Source organism: Misgurnus anguillicaudatus, chromosome 4 (genome assembly GCF_027580225.2).
Source record: "Misgurnus anguillicaudatus chromosome 4, ASM2758022v2, whole genome shotgun sequence".
Lineage (NCBI taxonomy): Eukaryota > Metazoa > Chordata > Actinopteri > Cypriniformes > Cobitidae > Misgurnus > Misgurnus anguillicaudatus.
In genome coordinates this window covers 25,567,377-25,593,832 of record NC_073340.2, presented here as the reverse complement: position 1 = coordinate 25,593,832, position 26,456 = coordinate 25,567,377, and the positions used below count along the sequence as shown (strand labels likewise).

The 26,456-nt window shown below is 36.1% G+C and overlaps 1 protein-coding gene across 4 annotated transcripts in view; it reads left to right on the top strand.

The window, feature by feature from the left end:
- The first annotated feature begins 11 nt into the window (after positions 1-11).
- The window catches only part of vti1a (vesicle transport through interaction with t-SNAREs 1A), a 164,111-nt gene continuing 137,666 nt past the window's right edge, over positions 12-26,456 (top strand). For 2 of the 4 annotated variants that reach the window (XM_055176520.2, XM_055176517.2), the window contains exons 1-3: positions 14-231; positions 9,597-9,655; positions 13,268-13,378. In XM_055176520.2, the coding sequence (XP_055032495.1) occupies positions 138-231; positions 9,597-9,655; positions 13,268-13,378 (264 nt within the window). In that variant the 5' untranslated portion in view covers positions 14-137. Of the gene's footprint in view, positions 232-9,596; positions 9,656-13,267; positions 13,379-26,456 lie in introns of all 4 variants that reach the window. The other 2 variants (XM_055176519.2, XM_055176518.2) reach the window with 2 other exon arrangements.

The window sequence follows — 26,456 nt, the reverse complement described above, 5'->3', positions numbered from 1 at the left end:
CTTAAAAAAACAAACCGAGGCGGAATCACAGTGACACACCCGGAAGTGACGCCTCCGTCAAAATAAGCAGAGACAGGCAACTGTATCGCAGGTCTATTTATCTCTCTGGTAATCTGTTTAGAATAAAAAATACAACGATGTCTTCGGATTTTGAGACGTATGAACAGGATTTTGGGACACTTACGGCAGAAATAACCAACAAAGTCGGAAGAATACCCAAATTAGCCGGTGGTAAGTGTCTGTCATGAGACACAAGCAAAGTGTTATACTAACAAGACATCAATAACCTATAATTTATCTTTAATATTTTTTCTTGTCGATAGTGTGTATTGTTTGTAATTGTACAGAAGCGTATTAGATATGTTGTCAGATGGGCTGTGATGTCATGAGGTGTCAGATATCCAGTGTGTCAGATGGATCTTTAGTGAGGATGTCTGATGATTCAGGATTTGGGTGATATGGCTCTTAAAAGACATCCCGTGTTTGTTAGAGTTTGACTTTTTTGGCTATTGACCAATATATGATACAATTATGCAATGATATCATAATTGAAACACAAAATTAGATTGTTGCCCAAATGATAGGATCTACTGAAATATATAGTTAAAGTGCGTTTTGTCATGAAAGTTATAGAATAACTAAACCCAAAACGAAACCTTTAAAAACACTGTTTATGTTTAATTGTCTGGACTTAATACTCTATATAAAATGTCCACATATCTTTGCGTGCATAAGCCAGCCCAGTACACTTTTATATCTTGTGTTTTGATGGATTTTAATACACAGTGAGATGCATATGTGTTTTGCAGGTTGTTGAATTGATGAGAAAATGCTTGGAGATTTCAAAAATAGACCCAAATCTTCATAACAAATATCACTGTAGTTTGCCACCTGTGTTTTTAAAAGACTTCCCCTTTCTAGTTGGAGTTATCATAACATTGTGTCACATGTTTCAGAAATGTTTCATTGTCTTTGTAGTTTTCACCAGTAAACAATAGATTCATAAAGCTTACAAACAGTGGTTCTCAAACTTCGATATTTGCGAGTTTTATGTGTATCGGCATCGGCTGATACGTGGCTGCCGTGTTTGCTGATTTTTTTCCGACATTAGGTACAGACAGAGTGCTGGAAGCCACAAGCGATTGCAGGTCATGTGACTAAAAACAACCAACCTTTCCATGATAACATCGAAAGCTCGGCCTAACAGCTGATCATAGCTGGACAAAGTGAATTTTTATTTCTCATCTCTATGGGGCGGTTTCCCGGACAGGGATTAGACTAGTCCTAGACTAAAATAAATGTAAGAACTGTCCAAACTTATAACATCTCTTTTTAACATATCTTAAAATACATCAGTGGGGATAATGTGGCATTATTTTTTATGATGTAAATTGAATGAGCAAAAGCAGTATCGGCTTCAAATATCGTCTCAAGAAAATCGTCAGCCTGTTTCTCAAACTTAGAATTTTAGTTAAACAAAACATATTAAATCATATACAGTGTTGTGTTGGTTAGTAGCCTTTTTTTTCTTAGGTTGAAGTACACAGAATTTATGGTAAAAAAATGGTAAATGGACTGCGTTTATATAGCGCTTTTAACAGACCTATGGCCATTCAAAGCGCTTTACAATTTTTCCCTCACATTCACCCATTCACTCACTCATTCATACACCAACGGCGGTGTCAGCCATGCAAGGCGCCATCCAGCTCGTCGGGAGCAGCTGGGGTTAGGTGTCTTGCTCATGGACCCCTCGACACTTGGTCAGGTGGAACCGGGCATTGAACCACCAACCTTTCGATTTGTAGACAACCTACATGAACCACTTGTCATAAAACTGGGCCCCCTGGCACCATGTCGTGTCCCAAGTTTGAGAACCAATGCCTTAATGGATAGAGAGGAGGAGTGGGGACCCCTAGTAAATGTATCAAATTAAGACTTAAGGTTTTACATATTTTGCTATGTTGGTTATGTTACAAAGATATGAAAAGAATCATTTGGTATACACGGGTACATATTGTTGACATGTATACAAAAAGTGTTGGGTTTAAATGAACACAACATTTTTAATATAATTTAGTACTATATTTAATTAAAATTAAATAATATAGGGGCGGTTTCCCGGACAGGGATTAGCTTAATCCAGGACTAGGCCTTAGTTTAATTAGGAAATATAACTAGTTTTAACAAATATGCCTTACTAAAAACATTATCTGTGTGCATTTTGAGGAAAAACAAAGGGCCCTGATGTATTTTAAGATATGTCAGTGCAAGTTGTTTTCCGTTTGGAGAGCTCTTAAAAATATTTTAGTCTAGGACTAGTCTAATCCCTGTCCGGGAAACTGCCCCATAGTGGAGTTAAAAGTATGATATTTCAATACTTGAAAAATTTACTTGATGAAAGTACTTTACACCTCTGAAAAATACTTCCTACTGTGCGTTCATACCAGACGCGGAAGAGGCGGCAAGAACGCGCTATTCGTGCGTAGTTGGACGCTTGAACATTTTGGGGCAGTTTCCCAGACAGGGATTAGACTAGTCCTAGACTAAAATAAATATAAGAGCTGTCCAAACTGAAAACATCTTGCACTGCCATTGATATATCTTAAAATACATCAGTTCCCTTTGTTTTTCCTCAAAATGCCAGTAATGTTTTTAGTAAGGCATGTTTGTTAAAACTAGTTAAACTAAGGCTGAATTAAACTAAGGCCTAGTCCTGGCTTAAACTAATCCCTGTTCTGGAAACCACCCCTTTGAGTTTACTCACTTCATTCGCGTGTGAAAGTCGGGTTTTAAATTCTAGTCATTCCAGACATTCACGCGTAAATTCGTGTCATGGGAGGCGCTTATATAGCTCAAATTGAATAAACTTACCAGATTGTTCGACCTCCTCACTCACTTTCTTCCAAACAAGATCCTTTTAATTCCTGTATACGAATATGTCTCGTGTAGCGATGATGATTGTCCTGCATTGTTGTTTTGTTTTCCTGCCTCCGCTCGCTTCCCGTAATCACGTCACTGCTAGCTCCTGATTGGTTAACGGGAAGAGAAAATCTGCCAAAGTTAAAATTTTTCAACTCGCGTAGATCAGGTGCCAGCGATCAATTTGCACGGAATGCACCATCTACACCATTCGCGCTTACTGCGCCGCAGAATGCCTATTCGCGTCTTTGGATTGACTTAACATTTAAATCACTCGCATTTTCCGCCTCTTTCGTGTCTGGTGTGAACGCAGAATACTGTTAATTTTGATACAGAAAAAAGGCTCATAGAAATACATCACTATGCTTTCGATATGCTCAGCCGAATAAAATTAATAATGCAAGATCATGCTCAAAATGTGTTAAATTGAAACTAAAGTCAGAGAAATGCATGTCTGACTTTCATATATTACTGTTACTTTTAAAACAAATTATTGCTTTCAGTCAGTATATTAAACTACAGAGGTCTAGTCTCATAATAACCAGATGTACAAAGTTATTGCTTTTGTTATATGCGGACAAAAGGTGAGAACGATTAATCATTTATTCAGACTTGCAGGCATATGCTTGGTTTGGTAAGCGCAGTCAAACAATTGCTGCACGTGATTGGCTTTTCTTTGCATTATTTAAGCATATTCAAAAGAATCGAAATGTGCAATGGGTTGAATTGTTAAAGCCTAAATTGCTTCTTCAGAGCTTGGCAGAAACAAACAGCGTGTCACACCAGCCCACCACCAGCTGTGTGTATGGTATTTAAATAAATCCACTGAATATGAACAAAGCAATAAGCAAAGCATTCTCATTAGTGATGGCCAAGCCTTCCTTACCGGTTCTGCTTTCGAATTAAAATCTCAATTATGCCCATAAAGAAGCGGTTTACTTTTTCTATGCAAGGTACATAAATTTGTTTGCGACCACACGGTCTAGCAACAATTGCATCAACAAAGGGGCTTACGTTGTTGTCTTCGCTGCATTGTAGAGAGTCACATATGTAGAGGCATTGATAAAGACCAGTGAACAGCTAAAATGCCCTCGGCCATTTCTTGCACCAAACCGAATTAATTCACACAAGGATCACCAAGAAGTTTTGTTTTGTTGTAAAGCACACAACTTGTATTTTTAAATATGAATTTAACAATAATGCAAGGCCTTTCTCCATTAAACATAAATGCGTGTTTTGCACTCTGTGAGGTGGATTTGCAACAAAGAGAACTACCTGTCAATCACACACCATAAAAAATTGAGCAGAGATGCAAAGATGCGAGCCCTGCTTTTCTCAATGCGACGGTTTGCCCAAAGAGCATCTGACCTTGTGGTGCTGCCCCATGCACCTGCAATAGTGAGATATACAGTATATATATTTATATATTTCAGCCTGCCCTATGCCAGGAGTGAATCGAGGGCCCACTGTTTGCTCACCTTGTAGAGAATCGCCCCTGGCTGTTTACACTGTGTGGTTGCACACAGATTTTAAAAATGGATTGATGACCATCAAAAGACGTTGGAAAGCCAAAGGGCAAAACAGAAGTTCACTTTAGTTTCCAGTTTATTGACAGCTTCCCGGTTTGATAACTGTTGATGTTGTTTCTTAATGATTTGTGCTATCAGTTGACATGGTTTGTAGTGCTTCGCTTGTTTAATTTGATCAGTAAATGTAGTGGTGTTCTTTTATTATTTATAGCATGCTTTCATTTTATAATTTATATTATAGTATATGAAGAGTTTGGTTCCAAAACGCAATAAATCAATTTTGACTAATTTGGGTAAAAATGTGTTACCAAGAAAGTGACAAGATGAAAACCACTATTTTCTGTTACAAACTTTCACATAGCATCTTTAGGTTATAATTAGGGATGCTCCGATCGATCGGCCGCCGATCGGTATCGGCCGATAATGGCATTAAAAGACTCGATCGGTGCTCGCTAAATATGCCGATCTCATAAACCGATCTTTCTGTTTACTTTTGTCATCAAAAGGATCCTGAATGTGGCTGCAATTAAAGACATTTTTTACGTAGCGCGAACATTTTTACAACCCGTTGCTCGTGCGGCGTGCAGATTTGTATGTCTCTCTTTGCCTTTACAGAGATATGCGTATTTTCTATGAGGACGCGCTCCGGTCAACAGCGCGAGGCGTCTTCACATCCCCATTAAACAGCGTATACAACACATATCTATCACGGACAATTGCATCCTCATGCCAAAAGTTTCTTATTTGCATGCGTTTTAAAGTTTTGAGCGTTTAAACATTTATTTTTCTCACAGCTGCTTGTCTGCGTTCAGCCGCCGCCCACACACACAGCAGCCTGTCATCAGTGCACGTGAACAGAGCGATCTCTCTCTCACGTCTTAAAGCTGCAGAAACCTAATTCATCTCTCAATAAAATCACTCTCTGCTCTTGACTAAAGAACTTTTATACTTGATACGAATGCGTGTATATTTAATTAATACAGTAAAGACTCTGAAGTGTTTTATTTTCAGTACTTTTAGGAGACATAAGCCTTTTTAAAGCCATATTAAATTTCTCCATGCAGAATAAATATTTGTTGTGCTTATTTATTTGAGTCTCTATTAAAACAATAATATACCTAATTACTGCAAGTAATATAACAAAGGCAACATCCGTGGTATTATTTTATCTAGAAAAAAATGTAACAGTTACAGTCATCAAAGAGCTTGCATATCAGCTTTAAAACAATCGGAATCGGTATCGGTCGATCACGAAGATTACAAATCGGTGATCGGTATCGGCTGCAAAAATCCTGATCGGAGCATCCCTAGTTATAATAACATAAAAAATTCAAATCCATAATTTGATTTTTAAAGATTTATTATAAAAACGGATAATTCCCCCCCCCCCCCCCCGCAAACTCGTCCACAAAAAAACAGCAAAATGTTATAACTCTATTGAATCAATATATAAATGTGCATTCATCTTTGCCTTTGTAAATACATTTTGTTGACAAGTGGTATACACTGATAAAAAAACATTAATGGAATTAATCAAAACATTTTTTTTGTCATATTTAAGAACACTGTTATTATTGCTGCTGTCAATCTTGGGACGTCGTTGCTGAACTTTTTTTTGACAGCAAGCGATTTTCATTGACTCCGAGTGAGCTTGATGCTGTCGTGTGAGAACAAGCAACAGCCGGCATTTTTCCTTCGCCCGAGTGCCTCTCACGTAAATTATTCGAATTTGAAGGCTTACACTGTAAAAAATGTCTGTAGAAATTACAGTATTAATGGGTATTACTGGCAACTAGCTGCCAGTAACTTATTGTAGATTTTACATTTATGTTATTTACTGGCAACATTTTGTTCAAAGTTAAATGAACATGAAACATTTTTTGACTTTATCCTCTACAGTAAGTTACTGGCAACCAGCTGCAAAATTACAGCAAATTTTTTAGAGTGTACGTTTCTTCTCCGCCACAGTAAACCACCACAGGTTTATCAATGCCATAAAAATTACTATTTTGATTTTGTTTTTTCTTTGTTGATCACGAAGTAAAGTAGATGAGGAAAACCAGGATTCTGTGTGTATTCAAAGTGCCGCCATTGTTGTTTACAATGCCTAGAATGGTGCGCTGTGATTGGTAAAGCAAATTTATTGCATCTGCAGAAAAGGAATACTGCAAGGTTTAAAAAAAAGGAAGAAAAGATGACAGAATAACACGGCGGATACAGGTTTTTGTGTAAAATGAAGAATTGATTTTTAAATACTGACCTGATACAATACTGATTTTGGCTGTAAATTTTTTTTCTCGTAAAAATGGCGTATATTGCGTTTTGTATACAAACTCTTCATATATTGTTGGTTCTGGTCCGTACAGTGTTTATGCTGTGCCAAAAAACAACAACAATTGCAACATTGTGGATGTGACATTTTTAGTCAAAAATTTAAAATAAAATTTCTCAGATAATGCATTTATTATCAGTATATTGATTCATCTGTTGATATTTACCTAAATCCCTGATGAAAGAGTCCAGACATCAGAAAAATATCAGTCTATACTTATGTTTTCTATTTTAGATAAGGAAAAATACATGTGTTATGGATGTGACAGAAAAAGGAGACAAATTTTGTTAGAGAACTTTGTTTGTAGAAATTCTGTAAATTAAAATGCACAAATCAGAAGCAATAATAACCAACAAATTGGGCATGGCTCATCAAAGAACAAATAATATTAATTTATTATTTATTAATTTTCGTGAGCGCATTTATGAGGAAGAAAAAAACATTATGGATATGACATTACTCATTACATGGGATAATTCACATTCTCAGAAAAAAGGTACAAAAGGTTGTCACTGGGATGGTAACTTTTAAAAAGGTCTTAATATGTACCATTTAGGGACAGATAATATGTACCTCTAAGGTACCAGTGTGTACCTAAGAGGTACCAATATGTTATTAGTTACAAAAGTGTACTTTTTGAAAATTGACCGCCCCAGTAACAACTTTTGAACCTTCATTTTGTACCTTTTTTTTAAGAATATTGACATATGGGATATCAGTATGATAAAAATTTTATTTTTCATGATAGGGTTGACATTTGCGTGGAATTGCTTAATACAATACACAACAGCTATGATATAAATGCTATTACATTAAGGTTAAATATCAATGGCAAAACATTGACTTAGTGGAGAAAGGGTATAATATGGAGTATAAACAATGTTTTACATTATGCATTTGGCAGACGACTTAGTGTGCATTAGGTATACATTTATACATTGTTTATACTCCGTATTTTGCCCTTTCTCCACTAAGTTTATGTTTACAGTATGCCATTCATTGATATTTAACCTTAATGTAATAACAGTTATATCATAGCTATTACTACTATATCAACTATGTTATGTATTGTATTAATCAATTCCATGCAAATGTTATGATTAATTTGATGAGTCTTAATAGAAAACAGCACAGCTAAGGCTAAGAAAGCAGGGCTAAAATTATTTTATAACACCATGGAGAGGTTTCTGGGAGAGGGTTTAGATAAATCAGGTCCTAGCCTAGGCCTTAGTTATTTTAGTACATTAAAGTAGTTTTTTTTACAAACATACCTTACAAAAAACAATACTGGTGTACTTAAAGGAATATTCCATTTTCTTAAAAGAAAAATCCAGATAATTTACTCACCACCATGTCATCCAAAATGTTCATGTCTTTCTTTGTTCAGTCGAGAAGAAATTATGTTTTTTGAGGAAAACATTGCAGGATTGTTCTCATTTTAATGGACTTTAATAGAGCCCAACATTTAATGCTTAACTCAACACTTAACAGTTTTTTTCAACGGAGTTTCAAAGGTCTATAAACGATCCCAAACGAGGCATTAGGGTCTTATCTAGCGAAACAATTGTCATTTTTGACAAGAAAAATAAAAAATATGCTCTTTTAAACCACAACTTTTCGTCTAGGTCCGGTCCAGCGCGACCTAATGTAAATGTGTAGTGATGTAGGGAGGTCACGTGTTACATATATAAAACGCACATTTGCGGACCATTGTAAACAATAAACTGACACAAAGACATTAATTAGTATCAGTTGACATACAACAACGTAGGAACAGTCCTCTTTCAACACTTGTAAACACTGGGGCGGAGTTTCGCGTTCGTCCTCTGTGACCTCTTGACGTCATGACGTATTGCGTCGGGTCACGCTGCCGCATCACGACCGGATCTAGATGAGAAGTTGTGGTTTAAAAGTGGATATCTTTTATTTTCTTTGTCAAAAATGACAATCGTTTTGCTAGATAAGACCCTAATGCCTCGTTTGGAATTGTTTATAGTCCTTTGAAACTCTTAAGTGTTGAGTTACGTTTTAAATGTTGGGCTCTATTAAAGTCCATTAAAATGAGAAAAATCCTGCAATGTTTTTCTCAAAAAACATAATTTCTTCTCGATTAAACAAAGAAAGACTTCAACATTTTGTATGACATGGTAGTGAGTAAATTATCTGGATTTTTCTTTTAAGAAAATGGAATATTCCTTTAAGACAAAACAATGATAATAATATGTTAAAATATGTCAGGGCAAGCTGTTTTAAAATTAAAGCAGCTCAAACATGCATTTTAGTCTGGGACTAGGATAAGCTCTGTCTGGGAAACCGATACTTTGTGTTGGATATAACATCTGTAAGATTACTGCCTTTGTGGCAATTTTTAAATGTATAACAAATACCTTCAAAGACTTGCTTAAACATAGAGTTAGAATAGATACCCCACATATTTTATCTTGCAAAAACCACTAAAAATGATAAGTGGTCATACTCTACTTTGGCCTGTCTTGTACCATCGGATGAAAAGCAACACAAACTCATTGTATTGGTTCTGAGTGGGTGGCAGAGTTTGGCGAAGCTGACATCTCTCTCCTGTTTTCAGTTGCCAAGAGGCGTCTTGTCGCTCCTTCACGAACTAACAAAGGCGTTTACACGTGGAAAATAAGACACATCAAATATAAATCTTTGTGCGTCGAGAATGTGTAAATATATCTTCAAATGCAGGCTTGTTTTTATTTGCTCCCTCGCTGTTGTGGGGGAGTCAGGCTGTTGTCATGAAGCACATCTCCTCCATCCGCTGATCAATATGTTTTCTTCTTTTTGCCTTTCAGAGGAGAAGACACAGCTGGTTCTAAATGTCGACAAACAGCTTGAAGAAGTCAGAGAGTTGGTGGGTCTTTGATCAGTAATTTCCACTTGCTCGTTTTCTAAATAATGAATTTGGTGAAATTTCCCCCCTGCATAAACAACACCTGCAATGTCGCTGTTGACATGAGACACTCTTCATCTGGCTGAAGGCTGCTCGGTGTTAACGGTGTGATCACATCCACATAATGCGCTTTTAAGTGACACCACGCGACACATATCGCGGCATTATTGGTGGAAAGTGCCGTGGCAGGTGTCGAAAGGAGGGATGTGTGTCTCGTGTAAATTGTCCCGTCGTGTCATGTTGATTGGACAGTGTAAATCAGCGGGGCCCTTTTGTGCACGCGGGTTTGACACGGACACATGTCGCAGCTGTCAGAGCTGAACCGTGCCGGAGGTTTTAATGAAGCGACACCTCCCAACATGACTAACTGAATCGGGACCTTTGTGTAATGTACTTACACGTGCATTACTTAACAGTAAACTAGATAGACAGTTTGTTTTATGACTTTTAAAATGATGTTTGAAACATTGCCAGCGTTAAAAATGTATCAGGATGGAGCAAAAAATACACCAAATCACAAAATGTGAATGAACTAAAATATCTGATGTTTTTCATTACTTGACATTTTTCTGTTGTATAGTAATTTAGATGTGTTATTACATAAAATATTAGGGGATTTAATAAATTTGATTAAAAAAAGAAAATTCTTTCAGTGGGATAAGGGAAATTATGACAAAAAATTATGTTTAATATATATTATATTGAAGTACTCAAATTGTTTAAATTTTGAAACCAAGCAGATCTGTAGCACCACTGATTTCCATAGGAAAAATAATACTATCTAATATGGCTGCATAACAACCAATCGCAACTAATCATTTGCAGAAAAAAGTTCATATATGTGTGTGTACTGTGTATAATAATTATGCATACAGGGAGTGCAGAATTATTAGGCAAGTTGTATTTTTGAGGATTACTTTTGTTATTGTACAACTACAGTGCTCTTGGTCAATTCAAAATGTTAACAAACCCTCAAACCTGAACATTTAAGTAGTAAAAGTGAAATTTTGGCTTTATTAAGAAAATATTTCTATGTACATCATTATTAGGCAACTATTAGTGTGCAGAATTATTAGGCAACTAAATGAAAAACAAAGATTTTACCATCTCACTTGTTTTTTTTCGCCTGTTAAAGTGAGAATAATAAACAAACTCTAAATTTACAAAAAAAAATTATAAAACAATAAAAAATAAAAAAAGATATGGACTCGGTGACCAGTGTGGCCGCTCTTCTTTTCGATGGCGGTCACAGGCCTTCCATTCGCGGATTCGGTCGGTTTCTTGATCTGGTCTGGGCCAACATTTTGTGCAGACGCAACCACAGCCTCCCAGACACTGCCCAGAGAGGTGTACGGTTTACCTTCACTGAAAATGTCCTGCTTAAGAAGGGATCAAAAGGTCTCAATAGGGTTTAAGTCAGGCGAAGAAGGGGCCACTTCATTAGTTTTTCACCTTTAAGGCCTTTACTGGCCAGCCACTCAGTTGAGTACTTTGATGCATGTGCTGAAGCGTTGCCCTGCACAAAAAAGTCTTATTGAAAGATGCAGATTTTTTCCTGTACCACTGCTTGAAGAAAGTGTCTTCTAAAAATTGGCAGTAGGTCTGAGAGTTGTTTTTTATTTCCATTTTAAACCTAAAAAGGTACAACAAGCTCATGTTTAATAATACATGTCTGTGCCTGCCTGCCGGTAATGTGGAGGGCCCTTTCTTCAAGCAGTGGTACAGGAAAAAGTCTGCATCTTTCAAGAAGACTGATTATTTTGCAAGACAACGCTCCATCACATACATCACAAGTACTCCACTGCATGGCTGGCCAGCAAAGGCCCTAGAGATGAAAAACGAATGACATGGCCCCCTTCTTCACCCGACTCAAACCCCACTGAGACCCCTTGATCCCCTCCTAAACAGGACACCCCCAGTGAAGGCAAACCGCACACCTCCCTGAACAGCGTCCGGGAGGCTGTGGTTGCGTCTGCACAAAATGTTGGTTCAGACCAGATCAAGAAACGGACTGAATCCGTGAATGGAAGGCTTGTGACTGTTATCGAAAAGAAGGGTCGCTATACTGGTCACTGAGTCTATATCTTTTTTTATTTTTTATTGTTTTATTAATTTTTTTTGTAAATGTAGAGTTTGTTTATTATTCTCACTTTAACAGTTGAAAAAAAAAACAAGTGAGATGGTAAAATCTTTGTTTTTCATTTAGTTGCCTAATAATTCTGCACACTAATAGTTGCCTAATAATGATGTACATAGAAATATTCTCTTAATAAAGCCAAAATTTCACTTTTACTACTTAAATGTTCAGGTTTGAGGGTTTGTTAACATTTTGAATTGACCAAGAGCACTGTAGTTGTACAATAACAAAAGTAATCCTCAAAAATACAACTTGCCTAATAATTCTGCACTCCCTGTATATGAATGCATACACATGCATGTATAATAAAAATATATATGTGTATATATTAAGTGTTTATATTTATATATAAACATAAATTATATATAAATATAAAAATGTATATACACATTTAAATATTTCTTAAATATACACGGTTTCAGCAGTAACAACATAAACAAGCGGCGTCCGTGGTCTACACGTAACTTTCGGTAAACTCTGCTAAGAATAAATACAACAAAGTACTTTAAACGTAGTTTATTTATATAACAATAAAAAACACGTAGGTTACCTAGGAAACCAAAACATTTGTTTTTTTCGACTAGGTATTTGTTCAAGAGTTCAGTTTAGTAAATAGTCAGACCCTTAAAAAACTGAAACCGGAAGCAAAGGTCAGACCAGACGCGTATCGCGTCACCGCACGTGCGTCCGATGAAACGGTCTATATACATGCATGTGTGTGTATTTATACATACATACTGATTTTACACAATACACACACATATATGATGTAAAAACAAAAACTTTTATGTTGTTATGCAGCTCTATGAAAGTAAATGGTGTCCTAAATCTCTTTGCTTATTTAACATTTCAAAATATCTTCATTTGTTTTGACAGAATAAATTTTTTTTGAAAATGGGACACATTTTTTAAAGGGGACACATCATGAAAATCTGACTTTTTCTATGTTTAAATGCAATAATTGTGTCCCCAGTGCTTCTATCAACCTAGAACATGTGAAAAAGATCAACCCAGTAACTTATTTTTGGTAAACCATTCTCTGCAAGTGTGTGAAAAAATAGGTAATTGAAATTTGGCTCCCCTGTGATGTCAGAAGGGGATAATTCCGCCCCTTAATCTGCACTATCCAACCACGACACTGCCATTTAGTGCAGAGATCAGCTCATTTGCATTTTAAAGGACACATTGTTACTCACACCTACAAAGTGGCAATTTTAACATGCTATCATAATTAATCTATATGGTATTTTGATCTTAAACTTCACATACGTACTCTGGAGACACCAAAGATTTATTTGACATGTTAAAAAAGTCTTGTGAAATGTCCCCTTTAACATAAAATGATAACAGAGCATGTATAAAAAAAACAAAAGCATTACTGATAATAGTTGTTGGTCTGTTTATTTCCTAATAATGAATGTAACTGCTGTTTGTAGTTGGAGCAGATGGACCTGGAGGTTCGAGAGATCCCCATTCAAAGCAGAGGCATGTACAACAGCCGTCTGAAGAGCTACAAGCAAGAAATGGAAAAACTTGAGAAAGATTTTGTGAGTATTGAAGTCCACTTTAACTCATCATGTTTAACTGATGCATAGTTTCACTCGCTCTTTTGTTTCTCTTGTAAGCACATACACATACAAGTCTGAAACGTAGCTCTCCAACTTTAACAACATAGAAGGTCATCCAGATTTCCTCTGTGGTTAATTCAGTGTGTATTTTTGAAACCGGCGCTTGGGTCAAGGAGGGTGGGCCTCTGTTCTGTCCTTGTTAAGTTATTCATTACTCTTACCTGCCCATGAAGAATCCACCCCACACACATCAAAACTTAATGAGATGTTTTTCCTCTGAAGCCAAATTTTTTCTTTGCTGGTTTTACATCAGCTTGTTTTACTGCCCTTTCTGCGTTCTTTTTACTCCTTTATAATAATAGGCCTATTCTGTTTTCTCTGAGGTGGTCGTATACACCTACTGTTGCAAGTCAAACGCAATAAACAAACTTTGTGTTTTTGTGTTTTGATATTCTCAGCCTTGCTTTGTGTTGAGTTTTTTGAGACTAATATAATTCTGCAATCCGTGTTGTATAAAACACGCTTTTGTTTCTGTGAATTTCGCCGAGTTTGAGTAACATGTTTCATAGTTTTAACTCTGTAGAAATAAGATAAGTGGTTTTTGCAATCCATTTGAAATGTCAGCACACGGCATTTCTCTTCATCTGAAGTCCCTGCTTTCAAACTCTGCACCTGCACCTTATGCAAGGTGCTCTTGATATCAATTACCAGGTGGCTACGGCATCCACAAAGTTTCAAGAAAGGCTGACGTAAATGAGGAGATTTTTTGAAAAGGATCTTTTGCCAATGATCTGATGTTGTGGTGCTGTGCTGATAGCTCAGATCACAGTGGAGATCTTTCGTCTCGGAGAGGTCTCACATTCCTCACCGTGTGCATTTAATTGGCCCGTGATTAATCTTTAGCTTCTCCTGCTTGACTGTTGCTGTGCTTAATTATCATGCAATTAACACCCGCTGTGAAAGCCTTCATAGCTGTATTTCTCTGCCTTTCACCTTATTCTCGTATACAGTGCAAAGTCACGTCCACATTGAATAACAGCCATATAAAATGTAATGTATAAAATTCAAAAATGTAGAAAAACTTGAATGTTTTTTCTGTTTCCAGCCTTCTGTGGCTTAGTTAAGCATTGAAGTAGCAGTGCAAAAGTCATTAAACAAATAAGCAAATCTGTAACGTTGATGATGTCCTTGCTTCCTTTGAAGCATATCCAAATGGATATCCAAAATGTTGCATGTAAGCCTACATTTAGTTTATTGCTTTATACACTCTCAGAAATAAAGATACAAAAGCTGTCACTGGGATTGTACCCTTTAGGGTTTCTCACAGAAAATGTGTTAGTTAAGGTGGTAGGGTTGGGCCGGTCGGCTGGGCCGGGGGCGTGGCAATCAAAGGGGCGGGGCGTACTCGTCATAATGAAAATGAAAATATATTTATTAAAAACACTCAAATAAAACTTAATTTTGAACTATGACAGAAAATTAACACATACAACACTGAACAAAACGATATATTCAATTTACTGAAGATACAAAAGTTTTTTGTTTTGTTTTGTACTTCAAATTTTTTTTGTTTAAATGTAGCTTAAATAAATTTATTGCAACCACTTACCTTAAAAAAATTGAGTAAATTGAATGAATCTTTTTTTTGTGTTGATTATTAATGAATAGGGGTGTGCATTGGCACTGCCCTCACAATTCGATTCAATTATGATTCACCAGGTAACGATTCAATTCAATTCGATTCTTAGCAGCTTTAAGACAATGACAATTATATACCTGAGATGAGCATTTACACACAGTGTAAGTCTTGTCTAGTTTCCCATTAACTTCGTAGAATCCGAAATGTGCCCATGTGTCCACTTTCCATGGAAAAGGGTGCGTTTTTATTTACCCGTCTATCACTGTCATCTCTCTCCGCCTCAGCCATCTTCATTGTTGTTGTTATGCCCTCGGAAGTAATTGAAACTTCACAACTTTATTGTCCACTCGAGCTCAGAAAATAAACAGTGACATAATCGATTATGGCACTTTGCTGCATCGATGCTGAATCTTGCATGCGCGCATTGCGATGTAATCTATTATTGTTGACACCCCTATTAATGAATTAAATGTTTTTAAGAGATTGTAAAAACTGATTATTTCCCACTATCAATTACATTATCTTAAAGACTGCACATAAATTACGTGAGCAAGCGGCTTACCAATTATATTGAATCAACAGGCTTGGCAACCTAGCTAGCAGGTTGCTCAAACAACAAAATCACCAGCTAACTTACTTTAAATTTGCAAGAACTGTAGACTAATACAATAACAGGCTTAAATAAACCCAAAACAAGTCCACTTACAGTTCTTACGGACACGCGTTTTATCAAATGGCAGCCTGATCTCACGAATTTCTGTGGGATAGTCACAGAATTTTTTGCAAATTTTTCCGTGGCATTCTCGCGGATCTCCGCATTTTTCCGTGGCCCTGCTACGGACTGTCTTTTTCCGTGGCATTCTCACGGATTGGTTACTCAACTGTTTTGTCCTATTTTCTTACCATTTCGCTTCGGTTTAGGGTTAGATTTACATGACATGACATCCCTACCCAAACCCAACTCTAACCCCAATGCCAGGCGACAATTGTTTAAAGTTTAGAAATTATAAAAGAATAAATCAGAAATAATAGTATAAACCAATAGTTAAAGTGACATAATAACGCAAACACCAAATCTAAACCTAAACCGACGCGAAAATTGTTTGAAAATAGTAAAAAGCAGTTGAGTAACCAATCCTTGAGAATGCCACGGAAAAAGACAGTCCGTAGCAGGGCCACGGAAAAATGGGGAGATCCGTGAGTATGCCACGGAAAAATGTGCAAAAAATTCTGTGGCTATCCCACGGAACTTTGTGAGATCAGGTTGCAAATGGCTATCCTCCAAACAGTGACGGACCACGTCTTTCTCTCATTTCGGCCGTGTGGTACGCGTGTGAAGTGCATCTGCGCTATTCTCCGAGATGCACTTGACAGCCTTTTTTTTGGGCGACATAGTTAAGGCGGTAGGGTTTCCCAGCTTAGGCGGGCCGCCCAAACTGCAAAGTGCTGCGGGAAACCCCGCCCTTTCAAAAACTACAACTTTGTTCCTAAAAAAAGTATATTAGTACCTCCAAAGGTACATATTTGTATCAAATGTATATATATATAAAGGGTACTGTCCAAATGACAGCTTTTGTACCTTTATTTCTGAGTGTGTATTGTGTACCATTAAAGGTACAGTTAACTGTTTTGTATCCCTTAAATTTAACAGTACAAGATTTTTCCTTAAGGTACACAATTGGTACTTAAGGTATAATATTTTTCCTTTAATATTCTTAAATGATATATTTAATATATTTATATAAAAATATATATTTAATATATTTAAATGAACCTATGAGAGTACAGCCCCAGGGACAGAACAGGTACAGTTTTTTCTGGTATCTTAAGGGCTTTTATAAAACAGAATTTATTTTTATATTAATTGTATAACTAAATTTAACATTCAAAAACGCTGAAAACATTAAAAAAGTATACAGTTAAATTAATAAATGAAAACAAACTAAAAAACAAATCCACTGCTATTCCTTTTTGTCAGATGGGACCACACGCTCTTGTCTGTGTTTTCAGGGTGAGGTAGTAATTGTTCTGATTGAAAGCCATTTCTTCTCAAAGCTTTGAGTTTACGTGCATTTGAAGAACAGATCCCCCTGAAGCCTCCGGTGATAACAAACCCCAGAAACTTGTCCTAAAGCCGGGAGATTCAGCTGGCTTCTCAGAAGTGCCAAATGCTTTAGCGCGGATGGCTTATCCTCTCCGCCGCGCAACGTGAGCACACAGGCACGCTTCTAAGAGGTGTCAGGGAGAGGGGCCATCGCTGCTTTCTCGGAAAAAACGCAGGCTTTGTTGTGCTTCCACGGGAAATCAAGGCCTCGTCCTGCCCTTCTCCTCCTCTGGCCTCCCTGGAGCTTCTGTGTCTTTACCCCCTCTCGCACTCACCCGCTCACCCGCGGTTTGAAGTCTTCACTCCATCCTACTCGCCAGACTAAGCCTCCTGTTCAGTAGCAGACGGGGACCAGTCGACCCTTTAACCCTGCCATTTTTCAGTAGAAAATAGTCAGATATCAGAAGGACATCCTGAAGGTATTCTCGTTTCATGATGGCTTCATTTTGATAATGGGGGCACTGGGTCTTAAAGCCAGGAAACCCCACGGAGGCCTTGTATTAGCAAAAAAGGCAAAAACGCTAAATAAAAGAGCACACGCTCTTTAAACATGAAAAGACGATTTTGTTTGATTTGGTAAAAGTCGGGAACCAGAGTGACATGCCTTTTTGTGATTTAGCCAAAGAGTACAGTAATTTAATGACACAACTGGATAAACAGACCTTACATCTTTAATAGGAACTGGTACAATTTATCCTCTGATATTTCCTTTATAGATTCAAATAAAGCCAAATAGCTTTACCAGAATGATCCATGTTTGGCTATCAAATTGATGTTGACCTACATTACAAAGTGATTTAGATAAAACATGCAAAAATGGTTTCTTTCCCATTCCTTACTTAGTTTAGCAGGAAATGTCTCATGCATTCCTTTTTGGGATAACTTCACAGCAGCATTAATGTATCTGTAAACGTGAATTTATTTTTGTATAGAAAACTGTTTAATTAATTATTCGAAATTCAATCCAGCGTTGATTTTTGCCAAGTTAGACAAGATGCATAAACCCTACAGAATTGTGACACATATCCCTTAGTGAACAACAGATGGCGACATTGGTTAAGCTATCTGGCTGCTTCTCTCCTCTTAAATGCAATTGCTAATCAAAGACGGTTTTCTAAATATAGATAGACTATCAGCTGGCTTGGATCTTAACAGCTTCTTTTGATTGCTTTATATTGAGAAACTCTGAGATTAAACACACTGAATATCCTGGTGATTGGGGTGGTGGGGTGACTTGTTTGCCCCCTTTGATGGCAAGAAGCGCATTTAGATAGACCATCCGGTGCAGTTCTTTCCAGCTTTTTTACTCACAAACGCCAGCTGTTCTGTAGTGCATAGTATTTTAACCATTGTAAGCTATATTCTTATAATATAACATACATTTGTCATAGGATATGACAAGTTTTGGGGTCAGAAAAAAATTAATTGCTCTGCAAGGTGAATATGAGGCAAAATACAGAATATTACATTTTATTATTTTTTTACACATACATGCTTTACCAACAAAGAATAACGACCTTTTATTCTGACTTTTTATGTGTTGTCACCAAATGCAAGACTCAATGGAAGCAATGAATCAAACTGATACTACACATACTTTCCTTTTATGTTTAAACAATTAATGCATCAGGACACAGCTCATCACTTAACATGAGCTGTGTCAGACAATAGTCTCAATATGCTCACATTAAATTCAGGCTAAGAATTAAAATCCAAATGTGTTGTTTCTGTTGTATGTTCAAACTTCAAATGTGACATTCTGTACTTCTGTCTCATATTCACCTTTTAAACATTTCTTAACTCCACAGCAGAGCAATTTTGCCTTTATTGTACAAAATACTTATGGAGGGTACTGTACGTTAGATTTTTATATCATCAGGATTTTAGTCAGGCTATGTTTATAGAAAATATTTCTTGCCACACTTTCGTAGAAGAATTTTGTAGAAAACGTTTGTTAATATATTAAAGTAGAAATCAAATATATATTGTAATGATATTTATGTGAAATAATTATCATGTTTCATAATGTTTCACAAAATTTCACAAAGTTTCAAAAATCTGAGCTTTATGTAATCTCAGTGATATGTAGAAGCAGACTCTGTCTGTATATCTGTTAGATATTTTTGACATTGTGGCAAGGACTGACCTACCACTGCTTTTCATAATAATAATAATAATAATAATAATAATAATAAATATAGAGTTGCCATGCTCAAATTCTTTTATTATCATAAGTTGGCACAGGGTCAATATATTATCTTTTATATTAATTTCATTTTTCAAGAAGCACAAAATACCTTTAAGAAATACTGTGTTTACTAAAAACGTGTGTAAAGTCTTCTCTGGTCTGGTGGCATAATATCTTTATATCTAGATTTTAGTGCACATATTGGAAAAGCTTTGTGTAGGTATAATGTTGATACATTTTGTAAAAGAAATACCGTGGCCAATATCATATGCAACATGAATACGACTATCAAAATGTGATAAAAATTTATGGAAGGCGTTATTTTTTTCACATCTTTTTACACCTTATGTGTAATTTTAACACATTATGTGTTATTTTGTGATGATTTTGTGTTAAAATAAAACACAAGTTATGTTGTTTCAATAATAACACACAGATGAGTGGATTCTGGGACAACGCATTTAGTGTGTTGTCCCAGAATCAACCCTAATGTGATGTTTTAACACATCCGTTCTAAGAGTGTACCGAATATTAAGCATGAATACGTGAATGACAAAAATGTTACTGTTTTTGCATGTAAAATGTGACCCAGTTGTGAAGGCTATAAAACATTTACTTTTATGCATTTGGCTTCCAAGCAACTGGTAAGGATATCCTTTTTTTTATCAGTGTGTTCTCTGGGATCGAACCCATGACCTTTAGCGCTGCTGAGCTATAGGAGCACTGTAAAATTTGTCCTGTTGTTGAATATGTCAGATTCTTGGCAACTTCTCAGTTTTAAATTTAATTTGCATTTCCAGACCGTCTCACAAGAGTAAATTAATACAGTTTAGAGACTTATAATGACAGTTGCATTTTTACAGAATTACAAGTCAAGGTCCAGGTCAAGGATTTTGCAAATCTTCGTACAGATTATTAAATCCCTTCAGGGGTTTTGTCAGATAAGTAAACTGAATATGCAGGTTTGTCAATCATTTTGATGAAATCCATGTCTCCAGTACTCCAACTTTGGTGTACTTTCCCAAGTTTACTTTTAATCGTCGAGTGCGTCTCATCTGTAGACTTGTTGCAGTTTTTAGTGTGCTATATCAAGTTTTACATGCACAGCATAAGACCTTTGAATCTCTCAGAATCAAAGCTGAAAACTTGTTACTCTGAATCCTAGTTATACCACCAAAGTCATCTATTATTACAGCAGCTTTAACAAATGAGAACCATGGCAGACATACTTCACCCAAGAACCAAATATTCACCCTGGAAACTTGTTTGATTGTTTTAGTGCGCTAAGTAGGTAGATAAGACGATTAGCCTTTTATGATTTGTTGACCAATTACATTTCTTGATCACAAACTGTATTCTATGTTTATTATGAAAAACTCTCGGATTGATGGGATTCTTTTTCTGACATGGATTTAAGAAGGAACAAACTCCATCTTTTGAACTCCTCTGTTGTGGAGTTTTGCTCTGCGGATTGGTTGGTGCTCAGAGATGGGATTGTGTGGCTTTCCAGAGATCAGTGCTGTGACGCGTGCTGTAATCGCAGTGATGGGACTATGATGAGGTGAAGGACTGTGTCACACGAAGGAGAAAATCAAGCCTCCGTAGCTGGGAATGAAGAGTCCATGTGCTTAATAAGATATGGATGCTTTCATTCAAACTAGAAATCTAGGACTGTCTTTTTGTGCTGTAGATGACTTTTATTCGCTGAGAAACCGTTATTTCTCAAATTGTGTTGATTTTCATGAGACATCACCTCTGTAATTTTCTTAGCGGATAAAAGCCGCAGCTAAATGTAAACTTACAATGGAAGTCTATGGCAGCCACTGCATGCTTGCCCCATAGGCGTCATGCTGCACTTCCAGGTCCAAAATCACGCTAATATACACTTGTATCATAACTACAAAAACACCATGCAGGTCCAAATTTTATCTTTTTTAAAAAAAATGGAGATGACCAGACATGGACTCATGGACATGAATTTTTATTTTTACAAATTATTAATATATTGCTGGTGGTAATTCTGTGAGCCTGGAGACTGCTGTGTCAGTGTGAGTTTATAAAATGTTCGCTTAAATGTGTAATATGATAAATAGTCCCGATAAACGGCTGTCAAAATCCTGTGTTGAAATGAGTATGGACCCGGAAACAAATCCTTTCCTCATGTCTTAACAAGCGGATAAAGGTGCAGTTTTTAAGGAATGTTCTGGATGCTATAAAGTTTCAACTAGCTAACTACAAAACCTTATCCAAGCATGAATATTGTAATTATGTAATTGATACATTTGCATTTGTTGGTGGTGTAATGGTTATTTGACCTATTTCACAGTCAGTGTATAATCTGCTATTTGTCTCCATCACATTGTTCATGACACCGATCAGGTAGAGCCGAGCCTTTTAGTTTTAGGGCAAACAATGTGTGTGTGTGCGTTTGAGAGTTGCCGGATAATCATAGGGAACGGAGCTGTCTCCTCTCTCGGCCTGTTCCTATCGCTACTGCAAAGTGAAAGTGACATGTGACACCCCCGGAAAATGACGAACTGACATTCAGAACGAAAAAGGGTGACAAAAATTTTTTGATTTGCCAGACCAGCTTAAGTATGAAAAATCATAAAGTATTTATGGAATGTATTATGAATCATTGGGTTGTTTTTTCCTTCTCTTTTAAAATGCATGTCCCAACTAGAGAGAGAAAACTTTGACGTCTGAGACAGACATCAACTGGCCCTTAATAGCGCAGTATTTTTTATTTAAATGTGTAAGTTATTTTTGCCTGTGTCATAAGATCTTTGGGACCATTTTGGCTGGAAATAGTTTGGGGTGAAAAATCTAAAAACTTGGGGTAAAAACTAACTTTACTTCACAAGGTACATCTGAAAAATATAATATAATATAATATAATATAATATAATATAATATAATATAATAAATTATATTATAGATTTTAGGGGTGGGGGAGGCAGTTAGCAACCGTGTTTTTGCTAAATTCTTTTTCCTACCCTTTAATTAAATATTTTATATTAATATGTTTAAATATATATTAAATTTTTGATTGTGTAATATAAAACTAATATTTTTGATGTATGTGTTTTGAATTTCTTGCATGTTGCAGGGACAATTAATTCTGCTTTAGGATAATGCCTTTTTGATCATTTGACCTGGTATGATATAGATTTAAATATATAGGTTTGACATAAAAAATGTATTGTAAATATGATAAAATATAATGATATATGATAAAATACTGTCAAATTATTTTTTTTACCTTACATAATTACTTAATTAATTTTGTTATTAAATATTCTATAACTAAAAAATACATGTTGTGTTATTTGGTTTTCTGAAAGTCCAGTTTCTACATTTTTGTAAGTCTTTTCCTTATATTAATATGCATATTATCAGTTAACTTTGCTAAATTAATAGTTATTGTTTTATTTAATATCTCCATTTTAATTGTTATGCAAAAATAACACGATGCTGATTTTCGAAATAGTCTGTCTCAAACTGAGAGAACTGGCTACAGAAAGGATCAGCAGAGGCCACAGGATAAATATCTTGTCTTGAACTTCCGTCTTGTGCTGTATTGTAAGGAATAGCTGCAGTTGATTTCACAGGCCTGCACTTCATTATAATTGTGGATGGGGTCTTTGTTTAAATCTACATTTGAATTTGGTGCACACAGGGGAGCGGCAAATATACATACATGTATAGAATTAATGATGTGGTTAAGCTACTATGTGTGTTTGGGTATTTTTATGCTAATGACGTGAGCATTCATCTCAGACAATAGTCGCGTTGCCGGGAGAAGAGGGAGAAACCGAGCAAGGCGGTATTCAACATGTAGCCATTCATTCCCGCATGCATTCAAGCACAATAATAGCATATAAGCTCAGATTACTTTATGACTGGTTGTATAGAAGTATTTATAGATGAAACATCCAGAACAGGCATTGGATACTAAATATGGCATGAACTTAGGTCAAAACCTTTTGTTTTTCCAGAACGTGAGAGTTTGATGCGAGAGATTTCGAGGAAGGTGAAGAAAGACAATAAAAAAGTTATTTTCTGCACAGGGTTCGGTGAACCATATGTAGGTAGCCATGGGCTAATAGGCGATTGGTCCCTGGCTCGCCAGGTATCTTGTGTCTGAGAAATCCCTCTTCCATTTCCTCTAATCTCACCTTTTCTCTGGTGCTGACCCGGAGAGGCCCGTTTCATTCCCCACTGCACGCCAGAGGAGAGCGCTGTGATGGGAGCCGGCCCGGTCCTGCCAGCGCCGGCAGTCTCCCTCCCCATCGGCTCTTCTCTATTGATTTCCTCACTCTTGCCTAGCCGGGGTCTGCTCTACCAGTGCCCGCGCCGGCCCCGTTCCCAACCCAGCATTAATGTGAGCAAAACCGCAGCAGCCAGAGAAACCGGCTTTGATTTTTCATTAGAAGTGCTTCCATATTTTAATATTGGGTTTAATCGGCTCTCATGCCTTAAAGAAATAACCATTCGCAGCGACTCCCCGGCCTTCAAGATGTATATGCCGTTTCTTCAATCAAAGCTGGTTGAATTTGCTCTTTTGTTGAGAGTTCATTCGCAATCGTTTTTCTCTCGCTCTCCGTACGTGGGCTGGGTCATTATGTTTATTGACTGAATTTGGTGTTTTAAGCACAACATTGACTGAAATATCAATAGCTGTGTTGAATTATTTCAATATTTTTCGTTTACATATTTATTTTTATCAAAACTAAAAGACAAAAAAGATTTTTCTTTCACTTTATTAGCTGTTTATTTTCAAGTTTTTGTTCTCATTTTATTGTTTCAAGCCATGGTTGGGTAAAATGTGGGTTAAATTAACCTACAAATGTCCATATTTGACCCATCCATGGGTTAAAACATCCCAGGATTGGTTAATTTAAACCCATTGGTTGGGTTTGTATATTTTACCCAACCATTATGAAGAGTTTCGTTGCAAAACGAGATAACCACCGTTTTTTTAATTGTTCAGAAATCTCGTTTTTTGGTTGTGCATTCCAATTAATATCAATGCAACTGCAGCTGGTTTGTTTTGATTTAAACCTTCATAAGTGAAAAAATACAGCTAAGTAGCACCATAAAACAAAATAATTACACCATAACATAATAATAAACATGTTTTGACAAAAATGTTAAAAATGGATTTATCTCGTTTTGCAACGAAACTCTTCATATGATTAAAGGATTCATTTCACAATATATATATATATATGTAGCAATTAAATAGTCTATTTAAATTTGAATACAATAGCAAAATCTATGCGATTTATAATCTCTGTGGCTTCAATTGGTTCCATATTCTTCATGCTTTGTTTTGTTTTCAAACACAGTGCTTGGTGAATGAAAGGCACACATCACCAACTGGTGGGTTAATGAGAGACACCATGCTGCTCCTGCAATTGTACTCCAAGTGACTAACATAAATGTCAGGCCGAAATGCACAAAGCCACACTCACTCACACAGACGATTGTCCATCTATCACCAGCACGCACGGGTTTTCTTTTTAACAACAGGCAGATTTGATATTACTAAAGGATAAATCACATGGACGTAAAGACTTTCCAGCGACAGCCATTACCGTCTTCTTTATCTGATAACATATCAAGCACGCAAAAAAAGGGGCTAGCTTGATTGTGTAATTTATTTTCTAGATGTTAAAAGAGGATGCAATATTACAATATGTGTGTGCATGCATAGCATCCTGTCTGTGTGTGTGTGTGTGTGTGTGTGAGTGTGTAGTATTCTTTCTCCTTGCGGATGGTTTTAGACCCCTGCTAGGATGAAATGCATTATTTAATACTGTTGTGATACTGCAGCATGCTTGAAAAGGTCTTTGCTTTCTTCATCCAATACAGCATTTTACTCTAGACCCGATACAATCGAAAAACACATGACGCTTTGACCACCATTTACATGCTTGATGCAAAATATTTTTACATTGCATCACAGAAACACACATCATGAAAAGTACACAATGCATTACAATTACTTTTCTTGATTTCATTGTTAGTCTTATTCGCTTTTACTTGTAAACGTAATCATCATTGTGAAGTGTTTTTCTTCATTCTTATTTTTTATCTTTTCTTACTTGAACCTCCATTTTCAGGAGATTATTAGCGACAGAAAGAAAAGGTTAAATGGCAATTTGAGGCAGGCACATTGCGTTTGACTAAAGTCCTATTAACTCGAAATCAGAACTGGCCAGACATTTCCCACTGGTGAAAAATACTTAATGAAACACACTTTATAAATTAAATATCATTAATTACTCTTCACGGTTTGCCACCAGTCGTGTGGTTTCCGAGTGGAAAAGTGAAGGAAAAAGCTTTGGCAATGTCACTTCAGGGCTTCTCATTAAACTCTGCCCCTGGGTATTTTTATGCCTTTTAATGCCGATCTAATGAACTGTTTACTTTTACAGCCATTCACTTTCCATGATTATTTGCGTCCTTGTGTTGCTGTTTGCTGTCAGCGTGTAGGAAAAAAATGTGATAATAAAGATAAACAATAAGAGATACAATATATAATACGTTTTTTTTAGGTTAATTATTTCTAACATTTCTCTCTCTCTTTGACATTTTCAGCTTTCAGAGCAAAAGGTTAGAATGATTTTCCTTCCTTTATTCATGCAAAACACAACTTAATAGAAACATATAACACAATAACATAACATAATGTTGGGGGAGATTTATTTAGCAACTTATATTTATTTAATTGCTTATTTGTTACTTTTAGACATCATTTAATATTTTAGGATATTTCAAATCTTCATGGAGGAATGTAATTTTCTTGTCTGCTAAATATAGAATTTATGTATATTGCTTGGCTGATTAAAAAAAAAGTTAAGCATGGAAAATGCACATGCATTTAGTGCATTAATTTGATTTTTAACAAATCTATAACACTTTACAATATTTATTAATATTTGTTAATGCATTAGCATGAACAAACAATGAATAATACAGCATCTATTAATTTTTGTTTATGTTACTTTCAACATTTACTAATACATTATTAATATATCAAAAGTTGTGACTTTTAACATTAGTTAATGCACATTGAACTAACATGAACAATTGTATTGGCATTAACTAACATTAACAA